At 42.0% G+C, this 17,487-nt stretch overlaps 1 protein-coding gene across 4 annotated transcripts in view; it reads right to left on the bottom strand.

The window, feature by feature from the left end:
• The window catches only part of Ptpn11 (protein tyrosine phosphatase non-receptor type 11), a 92,098-nt gene that overhangs the window by 43,189 nt on the left and 31,422 nt on the right, over positions 1-17,487 (bottom strand). For all 4 annotated transcript variants that reach the window (XM_087198465.1, XM_004843764.4, XM_087198463.1 and 1 more), the window contains exons 3-6: positions 17,083-17,277; positions 10,132-10,324; positions 8,591-8,707; positions 6,761-6,874 (exon numbers count right to left, since the gene is read on the bottom strand). In XM_087198465.1, coding sequence (XP_087054591.1) covers positions 6,761-6,874; positions 8,591-8,707; positions 10,132-10,324; positions 17,083-17,277 — 619 coding nt within the window. The remainder of the gene's footprint in view (positions 1-6,760; positions 6,875-8,590; positions 8,708-10,131; positions 10,325-17,082; positions 17,278-17,487) is intronic.

Consider the following 17,487-nt stretch of genomic DNA (forward strand, 5'->3'; position numbering starts at 1 on the left):
CCAAGCACACAGAGAACAGGAAACACCTGGATCTGAATCACCTCAGATCCACACTCCAGCGGGACGTGAAGAGGCCGCCCACACTGGAACGCACCTGAACCCGCTGACGGCCTCAACACCTGCTCTTTCCAGGCTTCTCCTTCTAGGCAGATGGCAGCTACGTCCACCAGCTGCTCAAGCCAACACCACTCCCCTTGGCCTGACCTGGGCTGTCACACCCAACTCTCCCTTCAAACGCTGCCAATTCGAACTTCAAAGCCACTCCACAACCCAGCCACTTCCACCTCCACTCCTCAGCTCCGCTCCCCAGCTCAACTGTCCTGTCCTCCTCACCTCCCTCTGCCTTGCCCTTGCAGACCATCCTCCAGGGCCGCCAGCATGATCATGCCACTCCGTGCTCAAAACTCTCCACATTTTTCCATCTTCCCCTTTGTAAAGGCAAAGGCTTTCCTTGGGCCCACAATGCCCTGCAAAACCTGACTCCTCCACCACCACCCTGTTCCCATTTCCCTCAGCCAGCTGTGCTGCCTGTCTGACTGGGTATGCACACCTACCTCAGAGCCTTTGCACTTGCTACTAGCACCTTTTGCCTGAAATGTTCTTCCTGAGGTCCCTGCTCCAATCCACTTGTCAGAGCTTACGTAAAACGGTAATGCCCTTCAGCACACTATTTCTATCTTCCCCTACTGTATTGTCTCTATAACGCTTATCCTTATCTTGCTGAACAGTTAGTTGACTGTTTCTTTATTCACTGTCTCTCCCAAATGACTATCAGGTCCATATGGATAAAGTCTGATTTGTTCTCCAGAACTTAGAACAGAGTCTGTGTTTAGTAATTACTTGCTAAATGAAGGAAAGAATACATCACTGCCACTACTTGTATCTGCAGTGGCCGGGAGAGATCTTTCTGGTGTGTCTGCCAGCTTGCTACAAACCTGATCTCTGAAAACTATTTTCCCCGAGCAGGGTGAGCTGAGTCTATGTGACCACGTCCTTGGCACCACTCTGTGCCATCCACAGATGGATGGCATCTGGGGCAGAGAATCTCTGAAACTTTGGTACAAAAATGGAAAGTTGTTAGTTTTAAGATCTGAAAAGGACATGGAGTAAGGTTAAAAAGTCAGGGAAGAAGCAGAAGGTCCTGCTGAGAGAAAAGAATGAAGCAGGTGGACGGCGAGCAGGGAGTGGGAGGAGCAGGACGGCTGGAAACAGTGAGGCCCGGTGACCACCAGCAGCACCCCACCGCCTACACCTTGGCTCCTGTGGTCCCTGTTGTCAGACGCCAGTGCCCTGGTTCAGCCCACAGGGCCCCCTGGCAGATCAGGCCCAGAGGATGCAAAAGGGAAGAGAAGGCACAGAGGACGAATACTGGGTGAACACAGCCGCATCTTAATGCACAGTGCTGATTCAAGCCTCAAATGGCATGCACACTGCAGGCACAGAATTATAAACCGGAACCTGCCTCCTCGGTTATTCACTCTCAAACTCAGTTGAATCGAATTTTCATTCACCAATCTGCTATCTACCTTTTTTTTTTGCAGTACTGGGGATTAAAGCTAAGGAGCATTGAGGAACACCCCCTGCCTTTTTAAAAAATTTTATTTAAAGGGCTAGGGATTTAGCTCAGTGGTGCCGCCACCTGCCTTGCAAGCACAAGGTCCTGAGTTCGATCCCCGGTACCAAAAAAAAAAAACCCAAACAAACAAAATTTTTATTTAGAGACAGGGTCTCGCTAGGTATATCCCAGGCTGGCCTCCAACTTATGATCCTCCTGCCTCAGCCTCCTGAGTAGCTAGCTGGGAGTATAGGCATGCGCCTGGCTCATTAGTCACTTTTTTATGTTCATAAGCAGAGATATGCAAGAGATACAAGATGATTACACAAACACCAGGCAAACATCAAGAAAATTCAGACCTCGGTTCACAAAGTCTTTTTTTTATTTTTGGTACTGGGAATCAAACTCAGGGCCTTGGGCTTGTGAGGCAGGCACAGTGCCACTGAGCTAAATCCCCAGACCCACAAAGTTGTTTTTTTTTTTCTGGTACTCAGGATTGAACTCAGGACCTTCCGCTTGCAAGGCAGGCACTGGAACCACTGAGCTAAATCCCCAGCCCATCAAGAAAAAATGTTTGAGCAAGCACAAGGACCCGAGTTCAATCCCCCATACCAAAAAAAAAAAAAAATGTTTGAGACCAAGCATCTCTGTCTTACCATGGAATAGAGCTAGACAGAGACAATAATGTATCAAATACTTTCAGTTACATTGTAACTTTACCTGCATTCCCACAGTCTTGATCGTACAATATATCCTAGAAAGAAATCATCAGCCTGAATTCATTTCTGCACCAAAGGAGAACAGAACCAAAGAGCTGCACAAAGGGTGTCAGATTTTTTTTTTTTTGGTATGGGGGATAGAACTTGGGACCTTGTGCTTACAAGGCAGGCGGCAGAACCACTGAGCTACATCCCAGCCCCAAGGGCATCAGATTTTAAGATGTGTCCAAAGCAAAAGCAATTTATAAATGTCCTCTGGGAAAATATACCTCAAATGAAAAGATTAACATAAAACCAGGCACTGGACATGGAGACAAAAAAAAGGTTGCCAGAATTAAAGTACCAACGACATGGAAATTTAGAGCTCGGGTTTGCTCTAAAGATTCAGACCATACTGTGAGAAAGGTGTGATCCCAAATTTATCACCTTTGCAGAAACTACCAAGGCACAATCACTAACATAATAATGCCTTCCCGTTGTGGATCAAACTTCAGTTCCAAGGGGTTTAAATTATAACAAGTATTTGATTTTTTTCTAAGATGGTTTGTTCTGTTCTCAGCCTTATTCCCCTGGCTCCTGCCTTAAAGGGCCATATTTTAAAGCTGACTGAACTGGAGAAACAGATATGGCAGAGCTCCAGAAAGCTCTTCAGAAAGACTTTCCATAGCCATGAAGCCTTAATGCCCTGATTTAGTGTGCGACAATTTTACCACTGCAGTGTGACCTCTACAGAGAGCATGTAGAGATGTGAGCTCACTGTTTTCCATTTTCCCCAGGCCAACTCAATTCTTCCTGATTTTTGTTGTTAATGGTGTAGGACAGGTGGACCAAACATGACGTGTCACAGATTAAAACCATCAGGTCAGCATCTAATCGCCATCTTTTTCCACGGCCAGAAGAGTAAGCGAGCTCACATCTTAACCCACCAACTGGATTATGAAAAAGCCCACTGCCTAGCTGGGGATGACACACACCTGCAATCCCAGCACTCGGGAGGCTGAGGCAGGAGGAGTGCTGTGAGTCTGAGGCCGGAGAAATGCTGTGAGTCTGAGGCCAGCCTGGACTACAGAGCTAGACCCTGTTTCAAAAAAAACCCACTACTACAAGCTCCTTGGAAAGTTTTGAACTGGCTTTGCTAAGCACTATTCTCAATGAACCTGGTGTTAAAAAATCCATCACTGTACCAAGCACCATGTAATTTTTTATTTTCCTAAATGTAGTTTTTAGTTTTTAAAAATGCTATTAATTTTGGGCCAAGCATGGTGGCCCACACCTGAAATCCCAGCTACTCAGGAGGCTGGGGCAGCAAGATCAAAAGTTCAAGACCAGCCTGGGCAACTTAGTGAGATCCTGTCTCAAAAAGGGGGCCCGGGGGGGGGCTAAGAATATAGTTCAGCACTCCCTGAGTTCAATCAATCAATATATAATAAAAATACTATAATTTTTAAAACAATATCCACCTCACTGCTCTAATTTTTTAACTTTATCATCACTTTAAAGGAAAAGTCATTCATGCACATGATCACTTTGGCTATCTTTCTATTTGCTTGTTTGTTTGGGACAGGGTCTTTCTACATTGTCCAGGCTGGCCTCAAACTCCTGAGCTCAAGCAATCCTCCTGCCTCAGCCTCCTGAGTACCTTAGACCACAGCTGTGCACCATCATGTCCAGCTCAGCTATATAGATTTTTTTTTTGCAGTACTAGGGGGTAGAACCCAGAGCCTTGTGCATGCTAGGCAAATACTGTACTTCTGAGCTACATCACCAGACCTGCTGTTTTTCGTTTTTTGAGACAGGGTCTCACCATGCAGTTCAGGCTGACCTTGAACTCACTATGTAGCCCAGGCTGGCCTCGAACTCAAGGTGATCCTCCTTCCTCGGCCTCCCAAGTGCTGGGATTACAGGCCTGCATCACCATGCTCCCTGCTATTATTTTTAAAAGGAAGTATAAAATGAAAAATAGGTTTATGATGAATATAATCATTATGTACTGCAAACATATACTGATGAAACTTTTTAAAAATTTAAAAATATATAACTAAAAATAGGTCTAGAAGCTGGGTACAGTTGCACATACATGTAATCCCAGCACTCTGACAGGCTGAAGCAGAAGGATTACAAGTTTGAGCTCAGCCTGGGCAACTCAGAAACTTAATGAAATCCTGTCTCAAAAAAAATTTTTAAGGGCCAGGGATTTAGCTCAGTGGTTGTTACGCGTGCCTCGTAAGCACAAGGTCCCGAGTTCGATCCCTGGTACCAAAAAATAAAAATAAAAAACAAGAGCTAGGGATTTAGCTCAGTGGTTCCACCGCCTGCCTCACAAGCGGAAGGACCCAAGTTCCATCCCCAGTACCAAAAAAAAAAAAAAAAAAAAAAGGCAGGCCAGGGATTTAGCTCAGTGGTTTCACGACCTGCCACACAAGCGCAAGGACCCAAGTTCAATCCCTGGTACCAAAAAAACAAAACAAAATTTTAAAAAGATCAAAAAAAACAAGAAAAAATTTTAAAGGCTAAGGATACAATTCAGGGTGAAGGCCCAGATTCACTCCTCACTATTGGGGGGGGGTGGTCCTCAGTTACAAAATGGCTCCAAATTCTTCCTTAGCCAAAATTTTAAAAACAGTATTTCTCAGATGTTACATATGCCAACCAAAATCATGTATATAATGAAAGAATGAGTAACAAGCATCATTACTTTAACAAGGAATATAAAAAAGTGTTTAAAAATGTTATTATTAAGAGCTGTCAGGCCGGGCATGGTGGTGCATGCCTATAATCCTAGCACTTGGGAAGCTGAGACAGGATTGCTGTGAGTTTGAGGCCAGCCTGGGATACATACTGAGTTCAACCCCAGCCTAAACTACCCAGCGAGACCCTGTCTCAAAAAAAAAAGAGTGGTCAGCAAGGTAGGCATGGTAGCACACACCTATAATCCCAGCACTTGGGAGGCTGAGGCAGGAGAATCAACATGAGTTCAAGACCAGCCTGGGCTACATAGTGACCACAAGGATTGAACTACACAGTGAGACCCCATCTCAAAAGGCCAGAAAGAGGGCTAGGGATTTAGCTCAGTGGTTCTGCCACCTGCCTCGAAAGCGCAAGGTCCTGAGTTTGATCCCCAGTACCAAAAAAAAAAAAAGCAAGCAAGAAAAAAGTGGTTGGCAAAACTAGGAAAGATGCATTCACAAGGTCATGCACTATAATCCTCTCTGCAATACATCTGGAAACTATCCAAGTGCTCATCAATAAGTTGCACAAATGATGGTGCAACTGTACAACAGAGTACTATGCAGTAGCAAAAATAAAATGAAGGCTGTCTCTGCATGTCACAATGGAGTGGTGTCTAAGGTGTTGACAAAAAGCAAGGCCAGAAAAAGGTACATCAAGCAACACCACTGTTGATCTCAGAAAAAGTATATGTGTGTGTGTGTGTGTGTGTATGTGTGTGTATATATATACACATATATATATATATGTAGAGAAAGAGAACTATATACCTACTTGCTTACATTTTGAAAATGTAATGATAAACCATAACTTTTTAAACTGTAGCAAAAATACAGGAAGGAAGGAACAATGATAGGAGGCAAACCTTTCAACATCTGTTTTTCAGACTTGAAAATCAAACTCAGTATTTTATATAATTATAAATAAAACATAACAGAAATACATTTCTAAAATTCAAATGTAAAGTGCAACAAATAGGCTCAGATGAAGTCCAGTTAGTGAATGACCACATAGGGGACGATTACAAATGAGTAGAAGGCAGAGTAGCAATTTGACTAAACATCTCCAAAGTATTAAAATAACTGGGAGGGCTGGGGGTGTAGCTCAGTGGCAGAGCAAACAGTCAGTATGCATGATGCCCTGGGTTCCTTCCCTAACACTGAAAAAGTAAAATAAAAATTCTGACTCAGTGCTTTTTCAATGCAGCTTTGCATCACCGTTCTCCCTCTCTCAACTAGAAAGCGGCTGCAGCACCGATGGGTGAGGAACATGTAAGGAGTCATCTTCATCAGGGACACACTCCTACCCAAGTAGGTGTCAGGAGAGGAACCAGTCTGCCAAACTTCCCACAGCTGTCAGTCTGAACTCCCAAATGAAAGCAAACGGGAGGTATTTCTCTTTGACTCTTTCGCTGCAATAACGCTATTGCATCTTTCTAAAGACCCAGTGAATGCTGGGAAATCTTCCAGAAAAACTAGGTCTTTTCGTTTTTCTGGGGTTTTGCCAGCGGTTCAAACCAAAAGAGCCAAATGGAGCTGTTAGGTCATCCAGTCAGCGCTCATTGCCAACTCCTCGCCTGAGAACACAATGCTCTTCTATTCCAAAGAAGCTCCCTTGGCAGCTCGGTCCATGTCAATCAATGGCTGAATTAAGAAAGGATGTCAGGTCTTTCAGATCCAAGTCCAAACATAAGGCCAACGTCTCTGCCATTAAAAACAGATTTCATACTTCACATACAAACAATTTCTTCATAACCTACCTCAAATTCTTCCCAGAAGCCTTGTTTGACTTTATCTGTGGTCTCGGCTAATTTGCTCAATTCTCGAACCCGACTTTCAATTTCAGCAGCATTGATACGAGTTGTGTTGAGGGGCTGCCCAAGTGCAGCAGGTGGTGGAAAAGGAAGAAAATGCTTTTTAGAACAGTGTTAACGCAGAGGGAAAAAGACTTCTATGTTTGTATTCACAAAAGCCAACGCAGGAGATTCATAGGACACAGTGATTCACAATAGAAGTTTTCAAACACAGTTGCACTTTCCTCTCTGCTCTGCTGAGAAATACTATATACCTTTCTTTAATCTTCACACATACTTTCCTCGCTAATATAAATTCACCTGTTTTTCCTTATGAACAGAACACAATGTGATTTAGGAATGAAACTGCTACCGTCAAAAAAGTACACTTTGGAATAACAACTCTAAAGTGAGTAAGTGTGAACACTTAAAGTAACTAACCAAAGGTGGACCTAAAGTGAAAATTTTCTTTTAAAACTCTGTAAGGAGGGCTGGGAAATTAGCTCAGTGGCACAATGCTCAGCTGGCAAACACAAGGTCCTGAGTTTGACCCCTGGTACAAAACAAACAAATGAATTAAAAAAAAAAAAACTATAAGGAGAGCTGGCTATGGTGGGACACACCTGTAATCCCGGCACCTGGGAGGCTGAGGCAGGAGGACTGCAAGTTTGAGGGCAGCTTTGACTACATATTGAGACCCTATCTCAAAACAAAACAAAACAAAACACTCACAACTCTGTAAGGAGCCTGGGGGAACAGCTCGGTGGTAGAGCACACGTTTAGCAGGCAAAAGGTCTTTGGTTTGATCCCCAACACCAAAAGAAACAAAAACAAAAAACTAAGTCTTCAAGGACTTTTATAGATACACATGGACCTGATATAACATCTGCAACTTGTTTCTAAATATCACAAGAGGAACACATACACCTGTAATCCCAGCACTCGGGAGGCTGAGGCAGGAGGATCGCCACAAGTTCCAAAGCCAGCCTGGAATACAGAGTGAGTTCAAGGCCAGCCTAAACTACAAAGTGAGACTCTGTCTCAAAAAAATAAACAAAGAGGGCCAGGGATTTAGCTAAGTGGTTCCGCTGCGCAAGGTCCCAAGTTCAATCCCTGGTACCAAAAAACAAACAAACAAACACAAGCCATAAATACCGCAGGAGGTAACAGTGAGTGGAGTAACAAAGATCTGAAGAGTTGATCCTAACTGAAGATAGGTGAGGGCACATGAAAATTGATGCTGTCTACTTCTGTGGTATACTATAGATCTTGAATGTCCCCAGAGCCCATGCGCTGAAGGCTTGGTCCTCAGCCCATGGCCCTACTGGGATGTGGGAGACACTCTCATAGGCGGGCCATAGTGGGGGGGGGGGGGTAGGGAAATTGTGTGCATACTCTTTCTGTGCCTCTTTGCTTTCTTGCCACCATAAGGGGCACAGGCCCCTCCTCCATGCTCTCCTGCCATAATGCACAGTGCCACCAGAGGCCCAAGGCCACAGATCTGAGGCCATGAACTGAGGCCTCTGAAACCCAGAGCCGGAATAAACCTCTTTCCTTATTCAGCTGATTCTCCCAGTTATCTTATTTTTTGGTACCAGGGATTGAACTCGGGTCCTTGTGCTTGTGAGGCAGGCGCCAGAACCACTGAGCTAAATCCCCGGCCCCCCTCCCAGGTATCTTGTTGCAGTGATAAAAGCTGACTGACACGCTCTGTATGTTTGGAAAATTCTTAGAATTTATTTTTAATATTAGCATTTTTTCAATTCTGAGGAGCTTTTAGTTCACCAACATGCTCACCTGCTTGAGTTGGAGTACTGTGCCCAATGTTTCTACCATCGGATTCTTCTTGTAATGCTCCACCAGATCTGTCAAGGAATCAAACCGTTCTCCTCCACCAACATCATATTTCAGTTCCTTCCAGGGTAAAAAGATAATAGTTATTACCTTTACATTAATCACTGGTTGTTCCACACTGCTTTGCATGATCACATTATTCACAATATCCAGTATATACAAACAACCTGTGTCCGTATGCAGAGGAATAATGAAAATGGGGGAGAGTACTCTATATATAATGGAAGGGAATATAATATAATCACAATGGAATACTAGTTTAAAAAACAGCAAGGAAATGCTATCATTTGCAACCTGGGTGAGCCTGAAGGATATTATGTTAAGTGAAATAAGCCAGGCACAGAAAGACAAATACTCCACAATTTTACCCTTATGTGAAATCTGGAAAGATAAAAATCAAACTCAGAGCAACAGAGCCTAATGGCAGTTATCAGAGACTTTCAGGTAAGAAAAAGGGGAGATACTTGTCAGAAGGTACCAAACTTTCACTATGATGAACAAGGTCTTGAGACCTGATGTACCACGTGATGACTATGTTAACAACAATGTCTTGTACACTTGAAACTTGCTAAGAGTAGATCTCAAGTGTTTTCACTCAAAAAAAATAAAATAAAAAGCAACTATGCATGGCTATATTAATTAGCCTAACTGTAAAAAACTAAAGTAACTTTTTTCCATTTGAAACTCAAAGACTAGCTCTTTTTTAAAAATAGATCAGACAGCTGTAGTAGTACATAGGGAAGGAAGCGACAGGGAGAGACTCAAAACAAAACAAAAAGGGGGTCTAGGGGTATAGGGTTTGTGCTCAGAAAGCACAAGGTCCTGTGTTCAACCCCAGCACCAAAAAGGGGAATAAAATAAAGTGAAATGGCACAGTATTTGCATATCACCTACACACCTCCTGCATGCTTTCAATCATGTCTAGATGACTTCTAATACCTAATATACAGAGCCCTCCATAATAGAATGTAAATGTTACATAAAGAGTTGTTATTCAACACTGTTTAGGGAACGATGACCAAAACAAGTCCGTACATGTTCAGTACAGAAACAATTGCTTTTCCCAAATACTTTCTGCTCCCAGTAGGTGAATCTGCAGATGCAGCACCCACAGATACGAAGGGCCACGTGTTCAGTGCCAGGCCAGACTGTGACAATCCTAAGGATGAGCTGTGGCCAGCTCTGTAGAAATGGAGACCCAGAGGCAACTCCAGCAGCCGTGCCGCAGAAGCAGAATAAACACTGCAAGGCAGAGGCCATACACTGAGGCACAAGTTCATCTGCCAGCACAGACTGGAGATAAAACACTTCAGAGTTCTAATATGATGAAACAATCCCAATAAACAGCATACTAAAAAAGTACAAGGCTTTGGCTAAACGAACACAGAGAATCTGATTTTGGATGTAAAAGCGTCTGTCTTCCCTTTGCAAAAAAAACACCCAGGGATACATTTCCCCAACCCGTCGTTGGACTGGGGCTTTACCTGGCAGCGGATCATGACGTGGGTCACTTTAGATTTGCCATCATTGCTCTCCCCTTTGTCATCACCCGTGCGGACAGAGAGAACAAAATCTCCAGGGTGGCTCTGGCTCTCTCGGACAAGAAAGCTACCATGTTTTCCCTTCTCGGTTAGTAATTTCTCTGCTTCTTTCCCAGAGAGGTGACCATGAAACCACCTAAAATGTTTTAAAATGAAAATGAATTGAGTTCAGCCATAAATTCACAATATGAAAACAGACACATTCCTCCCAGGGATGGAATGATGCTCATCGACAGAATTGGCACCTCATACAAGCACAAAAAATGACAAAGATGGTAAATTTTTTTGGCAGTACAGCAGACTGAACTACACAAAAAAATATTTAAGATATCAGAAATATCAGAGTTGAACCAAACCTTCAAACAAATGGACTTTATAAAAGATATCTAAGCCGGGCATGGTGGTACACACCTGTGATCCCAGCACTCACTCAGGAAGCTGAGGCAGGACTGCAGTGAGTAGATCAGCCTGGGCTAAATAGTGAGTTCAAGGTCAGCCTGAACTACATTATCAAGACACTGTTTAAAAAAAAAACATATCATAACCCAATAACGGAATACACATTCTTCGCAGCAGCACATGCAACGTTCTCCAAAAGACCCTATTACTCCATAAAGCATTCTTAAGTATAAGCAAAAGAATCAAAATTATCCCATGCATAGTATCAGATCACAGTGCAATGAAACTAGAAATCAATGGCAAAAGAAATCAGAAATTATACAAATCCATGGAAATTAAACAATACCCTCTTGAATAATCAATGGGTCACAGAAGAAATTAGACAGTTCCTAATCAAATGGTAATGCCAGTACAACATACTGGGACCTATGGGATACAGTGAAAGCAGTCCTTTGAGGAAAGTTGCTAGCTGTGAATGCCCACATTAGAAATACAGAGCGAGCCCAAGTACATAACCCAGTGATATACCTCAAGGTCCTAGAAAAACAGGAACAATCCAAATTCAAAGCCAGTTCAAAGAAGGAAATTAAAAAGATACAAGCAAAAATTAATGAAATTGAGACTAAAAATTTAAAAAAAGGAATCAATGAATCAAGGAGCTAGTTCTCTGAAAGAATAAATAATACATACAAACCCTTAGCCAACCTTAACAAAATAAAGAGAAGACCCAAATCAACCCAATAAGAAATGAAAAAGGCAAAAGCACAACAGACTCTGCTGAAATCCAGAAGATTAATAGTAAATACACTGAGAAACTGTACTCTAATAAAATGCAGAATTCAGAAGAAATGGATTAATTCCTAAACACATATAAACTACCAAAGCTGACATAAGACACAAAAACCCTGAATAATCCCATATCAGGCAATAAGAATGAAGAAGTAATACTAATACTAATACTAATACTACTACTAATAATAAACTACCAACTAAGAAAAGCCCAAGTCCCAGGGCCAGGGATGTAGCTCAGTATCTTTGCAAGGTCCTAAACTCGATCCCCAGTACTGCAAAAAAAAAAAAAAAAAAAAAAAAAGAGAGAGAAAAGCCCAAGTTCCAATGGATTCAATCCTGAATTGAATTGTACAAGAATTTAGGGAAGATCTAACACCAATGCGCTTCAAACTATTTAATGAATTTGAAAGGGAAGGAGTACTCCTAAAGTCATTCCTGGAAGCTAATACTGCCCTGATTCCAAAACCAGAAAAGGACCCAAATGAAAAAGAGAACTACAGGCCGATCTCTTTAACATGTTCCCAACAAGGCCATGATAGCCAGCTCTGATTTCAATTCCATCGTCTAATTTTTTTGTTTTGTTTTGTTTTGTTTGAGGCAGGGTCTCATTATATTGTTAAAGCTGGTCTTGAACTTCTTATACAGCCCAGGGTGGCCTCAAACTCGCAGTGATCCTCCTCCCTCAGCCTCCCCAATGCTAGGATTATAGGCATGTGCCACCACCCAGCTTTCATCGTTAAGTAGCTAACCACCAGTGATTCAAGCCACCTGATGTGGCACAGTCATGCACATACCACCAGTGGTTCAAACTGGCAGCAACGTGTTAAAGAACATCAATGTAAAAATCCTCAACAAGCTCTGGCAAACAGAATACATCATTGAAAAGATCATACATCATGACCAAGTAGGATTCATCCCATGTATGCAGGGATGGTTCAACACACACAAATCAATAAATGCAATAAACCACATAAACAGAAACAAGGACAAAAATCACATGATCATCTCAACTGATACCAAAAAACCCTTTAGCAAAATCCACTCTTTTTTTTTTTTTGGTACTGGGGATTGAACTCAGGACCTTGAGGTTTCTAGGCAGGGGTGGTACCACTGAGCTAAATTCCCAGCCTCCACTTATAATTTTTTTTAAAAACCCTAAATAAGTATAAAAGGACCTTATCTCAATCTGATAAAAGCCATTTATGAGAGCCAGGTGTGATGGTACACACCTGTATTCCCAGAACTCAGAGGAGACTGAAGCAGGAGGACTTCGAGTTCAAGGCCAGCCTGAACTGCATAGTGAGACCCTGTTTCAAACAAACAAACAAACAGCCACTCATGTCAAACCAACAGCCAACATCATATTTAATGGGGAGAAGCTGAAAGCTTTCCCTTTAAAATCAGGAACAAGACAAGGATGTTCAACATCACTAGTACTGTTCAATTTAGTTCTCAAAACATTAGCTAGAATAATTAGGCAAGAGAAAAAAATTAAAAGGGTATACAAAAGGAAGAAGTCAAATTATCATTATTTGCAGATGACATGACCTTCTACATAGAAAACCCAAAAAGTTCCACCAAAATACTCCTACAATTAATAACCAAATTCACCAGTATAGCAGGATACAAAGTCAACCCTCAAAAATCAATAGTGTTCCTGTACACCAATAATAAACGCACCAAGAAAGACATTAGAAAAGCAGTATCTTTTACAACAGCTTCAAGAATAATTAAATACCTAGGAATTAACCTAACCAATGAAGTAAAAGATCTTTACAATGAAAACTACAGTACTCTGAGAAAGGAGATTAAAGAGGCCATCAGAACAGAAAGATGTCCCCTGTTCCTGGAGAGCCAGAAGCAATATAGTCAAAACAGCCATATTTCCAAAACTGATATACAGATTTAATGCAAGCTCAATGAAAATACCAATAGTCTTCCTCACAGAACTAGAGAAAACAATCCCAAAATTCATATAGAACCAAAAGACACCTAGAATAGCAAAAGGAAGCCTGGGTAACAAAAGCAAGACAGGAAGAATCACAATTCCAGACTTCAATTTATACTACAAAGCTGTAGTGATAAAAATAGCATGGTAGAGCATGCCTGTAATCCCAGCACTTGGGAGGCTAAGGCAGGACGATCACCAGGAGTTTGAGGCCAGCCTGAGCTACACAGTGAGTTGAAGACCAGCTTGAACTACACAGCCAGACTCTGTCTCAAAAGAAAACCATAAACAGGGCTGGGGATTTAGCTCAGTGGTTCCACCGCCTGCCTCGCAAGCACAAGGTCCCAAGTTTGATCTCTGGTATCAAAAAAAAAAGAAAGAAAATAATAAATAACATAAAAACAGCATGTTATTGGCAAAAAAAACCAGACATGTGTATCAGTGGAACAGAATAAAGGATGCAGAAACAACTCCAAGCATATTCGGCTACCTGATCTTTTTTTTATAAAGGAACCAAAAACTTAACACTGGAGGAGCCTCTCTAATAAATGGTGCTGGGAAAATTGGCTATCCACATGCCAAACATTCAGTCTAGACCCATACACATCACCATGTACTAAAGTACAATCAAAATGGATCAAAGACTACATGTCAAAATAGAAACACTGAATGTGCTGAAAGATAACTAGCTAAAACTCTTAAAGACATCGCCATAGGCAAGGACTTTCTCAACAGAACCCCACTGCACAAGAGATAACCCCAAAAGTCAACAAATGGGATTACTTCAAATTAAAAAGCCGCACAGCAAAGGAAACAACCAATAGAGTAAAGAGACAACCTACAGAATGGGGTAAAACTTTTCCCAGCTATTCCTGGGACACAAGACTAATATCTAGAATAAATAAAGAAAACCAAAAAAATTAGATCTCCCCGACAAATAAAAGACCCAATCAAAAAATGGGCAACCCAAATGAAATGGTATTTCTCAGAAGTACAAATGGCAAAAAAAAAAAAAAAGAAAAAAGAAAAAGAAAAACAGTTCAACACCTCTGGCCATTAGAGAAATGCAAATTAAAAGAACATGAGGGCCAGGGATTGAGCTCAGTGGTTTCACCACCTGCTGCGCAAGCGCAAGGACCTGAGTTCAATCCCCAGTACCAAAAAAAAAAAAAAAAAAGAACATGAAATCCCATCTTACTCCAGAAAGAATGGCTGTCATCAAGAAATCAGATAACGACAAATGCTGGCAAGGCTGCAGGGGAGAAAGGAAAGCTTCTTCATTGGTGGGAATGTAAACTAGTACAATCATTATGGAAATCAGTATGAAGGTCCTCAAAAAACTAAATGCAGAAATTCCATTTGACCCAGCTACTTCCCTTCTAGGTATCCTTTCATAAGAGTTACAGGCCTCATTTCACAGTGATACACACATATCCATGTTTACAGAAGTACAATTCACAATAGCTAAATCTTGGAACCACCCTATCTGTCCATCATCAGATGACAAGATAAAGCAAATTGGTACTGGGCCGGGGATTTAGCTCAGTGGTTCCGCCGCCTGCTTCACAAGCGCAAGGACCAGAGTTCAATCCCCGGTATCAAAAAAAAAAAAAAAAAAAAGAAAGAAAAGAAAATGTGGTACTTACACACGATGGAGTACTACTCTGCTGTAAAGAAGTATAAGCTTGAGTCATTGGTAGGAAAACTGGTGCACCTTGAACCCATAATGTTAAGTGAAATAAATCAGACGCACAAGCTTAAATATCACATGGCTCCTCTTATATGAGAAACCCAAAATAAAAATAAAGAACAAAATAAAAAATAATAGGGAAAAAAAAGTTCTGAAGATCTGCTTCACAACAATGTGCATATACATGACGCTACTGAAGTTTACACTTAAAAATGGCTAAAATGATAAATTTGATGTTTATGGGTTTTGCCACAAAAAGATCATTATAAATTAATTCAAGAATTCCAAATTTTTCCAAATTTCCAACCTATACTTCAATGGTCTCCAAATATGCTACTGATGTCTTTAGACAATACACTGGGCCATCATCTCAAAGCTTACTGCACATAAGGCTTGGAGTTGGGGTGAAGGACTTTGCTAAAAATCCCTATGCCTCACTACCAGAGACAGCAACACACAGAAGTCTGAATGTTGCCCCAGAACCTGCACTATTAAACCAGCAGGACTTCCTAACAGACCCCTTCCAAGATCATTCAAAGACAGACTGTGAAACAGTATGCTCTAAATTATCATGGAAAACACCTTCACAGAGTCACATTAATGACATGGCTCTTTCCCTCGGTCTGGTGCTAAGTTAGTACAAGCTATCAACTATGGGCCAATGGCTCAACCCTAATGGAACAGACCCAGTTATTTTCTTTTTTTTTTGTTGGTACCAGGGATTGAACTCGGGTCCTTGTGCTTGCGAGGCAGGCGGCAGAACCACTGAGCTAAATCCCCAGCCCTAGGCCCAGTTATTTTCATCCGCACACAACAGAAAAGAGTAAGATGTGGAAATAAACTTCAGAAATGGCTGACAGCCTTTGCTTGGATCTATAGTGGGAGCTGAAGAAGTAAATTATGAGCACATAATAGCAATGACATAAAGCTGGAATAACCTGAAGACACAAAGCTAATTAAGAGACCCGGGATTTCTACTGGGTCAGAAAGGAGGCTGGGAATTAGTAAACTAGTGCAATCAATACAAATAAACCAAGCCCCAGCCTTCATCAGCTTAGTTCCAGCACTCAGGAAAAGATCTCTACATGAATACAGTTGCCTGGCAGCAAGGTCACCCTCACACATTTGTGGATGTATCGCTACAGGAACAGATAGAGCCACTGCCCCTGAGTTCTTTGCTTTCTGTTTCTGGGTTTAAACTGACATCTGTTGGTGGCACTGCTGAACAACGGGTCAGGAGCCACCACAGAGAACTGCTGGTGTTTTGGTTTATTTGTTTTGTATTGTTGCTTTGTTTTTGGGGGGGGGGCTTTTTTTTTGAGACAGGACTGCACGATGTAGTCCATGCTGGCCTCCAACTTGTGATCCTCCTGCCTCAGTTTTCCAAGTCCTAGGGTTACAGTCACGCACCACCACACCCAGCAAGCTACTTTAGCATCACCATTATGTTTTGTTTTCCTTTAATAACTCCCAAAGATTATCTGAAGTTCAATAAATCTTAAAATTACTGCATTTACTGAGTATGCACATGAATAGTATGGGACCCCTATAGAATGAGTGTAAGTAACACTACTGGGACCAGGGACGTAGCTCAGTGGCACCGCACCTGCCTGGCAAGCACAAGGTCCTGAGTTTGATCTTCAGTACCGGAAAAAAAAAAAAAAAACCACTAACTGAAGCTTTTGTAAGGATGAAAAAATTTTAATCCTATTATTCTTACTCTTTTTTTTTTCAACAGGGTTCTTGCTATGTAGCCCAGGCTGGCCTTCAACTTGCAGCAATCCTCTTGCCTCAGCCACCTGTGCACTGGGATTACAGGCGTGCACCACCATCCCCAGCTGCTTACTTTAATAATACTTTTTTTGGTACCAGGGATCGAACTCGGGTCCTTGCGCTTGCGCAGCAGGCCGCAAAACCACCGAGCTAAATCCCCGGCCCCTTTAATAATACTTTAAAAATGAAAGTCTTTGGAGTATTTTACACCCCACAGTCCAGCCTCGCCATATTTGGATAACACACAGGCCCTGGAAGAGCTGCAGACTGTGGTCACGAAGAAGCCACTGACCTTTCAGAGGTAGGATCTGCACAGTTCAGTGGATATTTGAGCTCGATAACATCTCCATTCTTCTCTTTCAGCTGCCCATGATGTTCCATGTAATACTGGACCAGCTCAGCCAAAGTGGCAAACTTCTCCCCTCCGTACAGATCATAGTAGTCACCCGTGTTCTGAATCTTGATGTGGGTGACAGCTCCATTTCTTCTAAAATAGTCCATTGCAAAGAGGGAGGAAAAAACAAAGAAGCATACCAGTAAAAATGGCTCTCATGTTCAGTATCAGAGTTTACCTAGAAGTTGAAACCCAAGGTACAAATTTACCCCAACCCTGTACCAAATACAATGAGGGTGAAATAACCCACAGTCAACCATCTCAACCAAAGGGCTTTCTTATTGTCTGTACCTTGCACATCTG

This window comes from Heterocephalus glaber, unplaced genomic scaffold, assembly GCF_053883595.1.
Source record: "Heterocephalus glaber isolate CG9 unplaced genomic scaffold, H.glaber_assembly_v1.0 deba00001687, whole genome shotgun sequence".
Lineage (NCBI taxonomy): Eukaryota > Metazoa > Chordata > Mammalia > Rodentia > Bathyergidae > Heterocephalus > Heterocephalus glaber.